This window comes from Stenella coeruleoalba, assembly GCF_951394435.1.
Source record: "Stenella coeruleoalba genome assembly, chromosome: 8".
Classification (NCBI taxonomy): Eukaryota; Metazoa; Chordata; class Mammalia; order Artiodactyla; family Delphinidae; genus Stenella; species Stenella coeruleoalba.
Window position 1 is genome coordinate 8,337,375 of NC_137154.1, and position 7,128 is coordinate 8,344,502.

The window sequence follows — 7,128 nt, forward strand, 5'->3', positions numbered from 1 at the left end:
GTGATACTATGACTTCATAAGCCTGAAGTCAATCATTTGCTGCACAAGAGGAATTATATTTGTTTTTTGCCCTTTTCCAATGAGAAGGAATAAATGAAAGTAAGGGGGAATGAGTGCCAACCCAAAGACAGACATCTGTGGAAAGAACTCCCCAAAGGGACCAAAAAAACTTCAAACACTCTAGACAAAACGGACATTCAGATGAAGGGATCTAGCCTATTTATACCCGGCAAAGGAGAAGCAGGTCGAGTGGGCCAGAGAAGGCCCTGGGACCCCTCCTCTGAGGGAGAACTGGAAGCCAAGGGGGCCAGATGTTCTCTTGGTGCCTTTTCAGAACCAGATGTACCATCTCAAAGTCTAAGAAACAGCAAAGACATTCAACAGTCCGCACTAAAAGGGCTGTGGCGGGGTAGTGACGCTCTGCTCCGAGAGCTAGAACTTTCAGAGTTAACATGGCAATAGACAGCCTCTTCCCATGCCACAAGTGGGAAATGGGTGTTTCCTCCCCCACAAGGTTTGTAAAGCCTTACTCTTCCCTTTGCTGAGACAGAAGGGGAAAATGCATAGATAACACTTCAGTGACTCATACTTGATGAAGGCTGGGAGAAAGCCTGGAGAATCCAAGCTTCAGGTGCAAAATGTACAAATACTGGAATCTACCATCAAGAAAAGGAAACCCAGCCACCTATCTGGTTTGTCATTTTGCTGAACTTCCGCTGAAGGAGGAAGGGCCAGGTTTAAGCTCCACCCACCCTTTCCATAGCCCTCTCAATTTTTGCTTTGACGCAGGAAAGTGGCAAATGTGGCAGCGTCACCATGGCTAAGAGAGAACCAAACCCTTTCCACGTCTCCTCCCAAAGCAGAGGCCTAGTGGTCAGTCTACAGCTTAACCCAGCGCAAGGAGCTGGGGCTGGACCTGGTTACTGCAGGAAAGCCTCATCAGGCAGCCTTAGGGAAGGAAGGATGACCACCCTCCTTGCCCTTTCCATCTGCTGAGGTTACTTCATCCCAATCCATTAATGACCTTCAAAGTGCTGCTGGGGGGAGTCCATTTAGCAGAGACGCTATCTTGGGGCCAAGGGTGGCGTCCAGCCCCCACCTCGCTTGTCGATAATGGGCCACAAGGTCCAACGCTTAGCTGCACTCTAGGCATAAAATATTCATTTAAGTCGACATAGTACATATGAGGAAAGTCATGGAAGCTCCTGGGAGAAGAGGAATGCCAGCCAGGTGGCTAAGTGCTCAATGGGAAAGAGTTCATGAAGGCATGGGTTAGTCCTGGTCAAATGCCCACTGAGAATTAGGCTGTTCTGTCCAAAGGGGAAGCAGTCTAGTCTGAGATGTTTTTGACTCCCAAGAGCTCTAACCATGCAAACCTCTCAGAAAACAAATTCTCAGTCTTTTCCTGCCTCACAGGCATCAACTCTGTTTAAGACATTTATGCTGAAGAAAACTCAAGCCCAATCTTTGGTCGCCATCCGAAAGATTCAGTTATCCCCGTGCAAACTTGATTTTAATCTGAAGCAGGCTGAATTTCAATGACTGCCTTGTATCCATCTGTTTAGCTACTTCCCAAAGTCCACAGACTAGAGAGAAATTGTTACAATTTACTAGGTAGCTACCTTTACCAGGTTCAAAGGTTATAGTATGGCAACTCTAGGAGCCCCTGGTCTAACAATACCTCTTCCCTGTTTCGAGGGTGAAGCAGAAAGTAAGACTATATGGTCTGACATTCACCCACACCCCTGACTAGAAGGCAGCACCACCAAGGAGCCCCTGGCCAGGGTCAAAGGGCAGAGGTCGGAGTCAGCACGCAGAGCATGGGGCTTGCTGCACAGCCTGCAGGACAGGGAGTGAAGGGAGAGCGAACCGAGCTCTCTACAAGACAACACTAAAACCAGATTACTCAGTGAAACATTCAGCCAGAATCAACACTGGGATCCAGGGATATGTGTGTTTGGAGCGGCTCAGTGGTTCTGCACGCGATTCTAAAAGTTAGATTTGCTCTCACCCACACTTCCAAACTCCTCTTCCCAGAATCATCTGAGAGAAGAAACAATGCCACTCACTCCCTGGAAGGACAACAGCAGACCCCTCCCTGGCCCACTGCAGCAGAGGCAGAGGCAGGTGGGCAGTGAAAGCCTCTTGCTTTCTCTCAGGTGCTTTCTCTCAGGAGCCCTCTCTTGTGGTTCCTGAGGCCCAGAGGTGGGGCAGGTATGAAGCCAATGTAGGCCCTCTACCAGGTGTTACAGGAAGCTTTCGCCAGCGGCAGGTGGACTCTGCAAGTTGGACCCCTCTCCACTTGCCTATTACTGCTGCTGCTGGCTGGAAGACAAACAGTCATCTTGCTGATTGCTTTCACCACTGCCAAGCCTCCAGGCCAACAGAGCCATTTGGAAAAGTGAACAGAAAGCTCAGCTCTCAGATTAAGAATGCCCAAAACTACCAGCCCCAGGTCACAACCCTCTTTCTGCAAAAGGAAGAGTCTATGACTGTGAAAAAGCACATCTGCAATCAGGTGTCACAAAAATCACAATAAAGACAGGGCTTAACTTTCTTTTTATCTCCTACTTTCACTGTTAGAAGCAGAGTCGACAGCAAACAGGCAATCTCTCTGCAACACTAGGTTTATTTTTATGCTTCAACATTTTGTGTGTGTGTATGTCTGTTTAATTCAGATGTGATCAAAGAGCTCCTAGAAACAGCTTCTCATCAGCCACATGTTTTAAAGAAAGGGGGAGAGAAAGAGCAAGAGATTGGAGCTCGGAAGACAACCAACAGTTTGTTTACCTATTTTCTTGTGAAACCAATTAAAATAATTTAAATCTAAATAAGATAATAGAGGAACTTTGTTATTTTTATTTTATTATTATTATTATTTTTTTGCGGTACGCGGGCCTCTCACTGTTGTGGCCTCTCCCGCTGCGGAGCGCAGGCTCCGGACGCGCAGGCTCAGCGCCCATAGCTCACGGGCCCAGCCGCTCCGCAGCATGTGGGATCTGCCTGGACCAGGGCACAAACCCGCGTCCCCTGCATCGGCAGGTGGACTCTCAACCACTGCGCCACCAGGCAAGCCCAGATAATAGAGGGCCTTTGGGGGAAAGAAATCAAACCAACCAAATCCCCTTTTTATTTCACAACATTAAGGCTTATGCAATGACCATTTTAGCTAGAATCGCAACAGGACCGAGAAGAGCTTTCTGGTCTCACCTGGTGGCATGATCTAGCCCAAAGGAGACCAGTGCTTCAGGCCTCTCTAGCCGTATGACCAGAGGAGGTGCTACTTGTCTCTTTTCTTGTTTTAAAAAATACTGCATCTGCCCATTACGTTTTTCGAAATCCACGCTTTTACTGGAATGAGACTTAATATCAAGTCAATGGTGTGGCTACCCTGAGAACGACAGAAGGACCAATGAAGCGGCTCAGGGGAACCTAAATCCATGGAGTGGAAACAGGATGAGTAATTCATAATTTGGAACAGGGTGACAATGTATGCAGCCAGTGCTCTGGACAAAGTTATCAGGAGCAGCTTACGTTCCCAAATGGTTCACAGAGTTCTGCTATCACAAAATCAGTAGGCGTGCACTGGGTTCCTACTATGCACTCAGCATTATGTGAGGCTTGTAGGGAAGAGAGGAAATCAATGCACACATCACAAGAAAAAGACCAAGGCAAGAATACATTTACATGGAGTAAAGAGCACAAAGAAACCACATTGAGGCACTCTGTTACTCTACTTTGCTGAATACAATGCCCCCCACAGCCTTGCTGAGAGAGTAGGCACTCCACCGCCACTCCCCAGATGCCTGAGGGTGCCAGTCAGTCACTTGGCCTCCTCCTACCAGCTCAGAATCAACAGCCTGGGAAAGTCCTCTGGTTAAGCAGGGTTTACCTGCTAAATAAAGGCTGTGATAGGAAAAGGAATGGAACAGGCAACCTCAAGAGGGCCTCGAGAAAGTGGTTCCCAGTAAGGAGAGAAACAGCTGGCACTGGAGGGAAAGACGGTGAGATACAGACCATGCTCCAGTTTCCAAACACCTCAGTCCCATACAGAAGCAGCTGCCAAACCCGCTGATGAAACGGAAATCAACCATCACTCCCTCTCAACCCATCTCAACCCCAGAAACAAGCAGTCAATCCATCAGTAACGAAAGGGTCAACCACTGCAGAAAAACTTATCCAGAACTCCTCTTGAGTTCCTGACTGCCCAGATGACAGAGAGTGAGGGGGTAACAAAAGAGAAAAACATCAGAGAAATGAAAAGAGGGTGGATTTTTCAGAGAAAGGTGTTAATATGCAAGAGAATATAACAACAGTTCTATTGCACTAAGGAGAAAGAAGGAAACAAGATGAAAACATAAATAATGTAGTGAGGGAGAAGGATGCAAAAAGCACTTCAAGCCCCACAGGAGAAGAGCTCTTTTTTCAGGTCAAGTTTTTTTGGCCTAGTAAAGTTCTCCACCAAGTTTTTTTGGCCTAGTAAAGTTCTCCACCAAGGTATGACAGGCAGGAGACTCTCCACAGAGCAGGCAGCAAGGGACACTAGAGATGGTGAAAGAAAGGGGAGGGGTGGAAAGTGGACGCCTCTCGGCTAAGAGGTGAGATGACACAGAAAAGGCTAAGGCTTGGGTGACAGATGATAGCAGTGATTGCCAGGATGAGGGGGAAGTGTGTAGCTCAAGAAACTAGCGTGCAAAGTTCCTGGCCCGGGGGGTTACAAAGACTAGCCAATCACAAGGGGATGGATAGGGGCATATATGGGAAAAATAAACATGAAGTGAAGAAGGCAGGAAACTAGTATGAAGATTAAAGGCAATCCTAATTAGGAGGCATAGTAAGTAAGATGGGGTGAGGGCAGAGAAACCAGAAGGCAACAAGCAAGGGGGAAAAACTATGTAAAGTGACAGATCCAGGAGTGAAGAAACAAGAAAGCCTCACGGTTTGTGTTGCGGTGCAAGAGGACAGAAAGGCAAGGCCGGGGATGCGGCAAGGCCGGGGATGCGGCAAGGCCGGGGAAAGGACCGAGCAACAGGTTGTGTAAACGAAGTGGGGCTGAAATAGCGACTGTCTTTCCCTCGGTAGGGAGAGCCCAGGGAGAAGGCTGGTACAGCACTCACAGTGAGAAACAGGAGGCCAAGACTCAAAAACACAAACCCCAGAGGAAGAGAACGTGAGGGAACCAAAGACTCTGAAGGGAGTGAAGACTGGAACCCCAAAGACAACCTGTGGGAAAACTATGCGCATGACAGCTGTACGGGAAAACACGGAAGCAACAAATGCCAGCGCGAGGCACCAGGGAGCTCCTGGAGAAGAGAAGGGAAAGTGATGAGCAAAGAGTAGGCGAAAGATTTGGAAAGGTGATGAGGGTGGAGCTGGTGGGTTGCAAGCAAGAGGGAGAGCACAATCTGGAAAATGCAAGAGGCAGGGTAGAAAGCCGGGGAACTGAAAGGGGATAGGCATCGAGAACACACTCCGGGGCAAGGACCCTGAGGGTGAAAGCTGGGACTGGGAGAACCGGTGCGGGCGGAGGGGAAGCGAGGCTGGAGGGATGGAGGAGGAGGAGGAGGACAACGACCTGGGGCAAATCGCAGGGTGCCAGTCGAGGAACAGGAGGGTGGCTGCTTTAAGCGTGGGTGGAGGAAGACCAGAAAAGCCCCCGAGAGAAAAAGGGAAGAGAAGAGGAAGCTGGGGAGGTAACACGGAAGAGCGCAGGAGGGCGGTGAGGGGAGAAGGCGGGGGGGTCGGCAGAAAGACAAGTGTACAGCTTGGAGTCTGGACGAGGTGGGTCCCAGGAGAGGACTCGGAAAGGAGATGTACGGGGCCAGGAGCCAGATGACAGGGCAGCCGAGGCTTACAGGATGGCAGCAGGGGCACGAGGGGAGCTGAGGAGGGAGGAGGCTCTGCAAGGTGCAGGGGCCCAGCCAGAGAATTCGGGGAGCCCTTAGGGCTCCTTACCTGCTCGGTGTCCCTCTCGTTCAGCGTGGGTAGGGGGGTCCGGGCGCTGGACATGGCGCCGGTATCTCAGGGGAGGGAACCGAGAAGCTCGGAGGAAGGGAGGGAAGGGAAGGCGCGGAGCCCGGCCGGGCGGGGCTTCTCACAGCAGGGGCACCCGCCGCATGGGCCCCGGCCGGGGGTGCGGGGAGGCCGGACTGCCGCTCACGCCAGCCCGGGGATGCGCCGCTCGGGCTAGGCCGCGCCGGCTCCGAGCGGCTCCGGACCGCACCCCCCCGACCCCCGGCTGGGCTGTGCCGCCTTTCGGCCGGGCCGCGCCGCTCCGCCTACTCTCTGCCGCCGCAGCCGGCCGCCTGCCTCGCTCCTCCCCTGCCCTCAGCGGCACTGCTCCGCGCCCGGCACACAGGCAGCCGCCGCCGGACCTGCTGCTCCCAACATGGCCGCCACCACCGCCGGCCCTCGGCTCTTTCCGCCGGCAGCAGCCGGAAACATCCGAAGCCGCTAGAAACGGGAGGGGGGCGCGCCTTCTCCTCCCGGCCACGGACTACTGGTGAATTCCGGAAACACCCGAAGAAGGTAATCCCGGGGACGCGCGCGCCTCCTCGATTCCGAAGACCAAGCTTCGGCTCTGTTTGCGGAAATCCACGAAGGGACTCCGGGTACTCCAGCCACGCCCACAGGCCTTTCCCCGCCCACTTCCAACTGGCTCTCGGCAGTTTCCGGAAACACCCGAAGCCGCCCCGCTTGCCTTGAGCCGGCCCCGCCCGCATCCCGCCCCGCCGACCGCCGGCGGTCGTCGGCCATTTCCGGCAACACCCGAGGCCGGGCGAGCGTCGGGTCATTCCCTCGGGTGGTACCCAAAGTCTGACTCTTCGTTTCTTTCCGTCAGTTTTCGGGTATTTTCAAACCTTGAACAGGGAGCGTGGATCACGTGTGCGTATTACCATTTGACTAAACAGAAAATAAGGCTGTTAGCCATCCCTGCTGTTGGCATCCTTTGGTTCTAAGGCAACTTCCTGTCTGTGTGTCCTTTCGTCTCTCAGCTAGCTCATTAAATACATCTTGTTTATCATCCAGCCTATCAACATGTGTGTCACCTGTCAGATGCAGCGTTAGTCTATTACCTGTCTACCTACCGTTCATCACCTGCTGTCATCTATCTTGGCTTCTATTTAT

At 52.0% G+C, this 7,128-nt stretch overlaps 1 protein-coding gene across 7 annotated transcripts in view; it reads right to left on the reverse strand.

The window, feature by feature from the left end:
- The window catches only part of MARK2 (microtubule affinity regulating kinase 2), a 58,753-nt gene extending 52,264 nt beyond the window's left edge, over positions 1 to 6,489 (reverse strand). For all 7 annotated transcript variants that reach the window (XM_079928204.1, XM_079928203.1, XM_079928205.1 and 4 more), the window contains exon 1: positions 5,956 to 6,489. In XM_079928204.1, coding sequence (XP_079784330.1) covers positions 5,956 to 6,009 — 54 coding nt within the window. In that variant the 5' untranslated portion in view covers positions 6,010 to 6,489. The remainder of the gene's footprint in view (positions 1 to 5,955) is intronic.
- Positions 6,490 to 7,128: the final 639 nt, after the last annotated feature.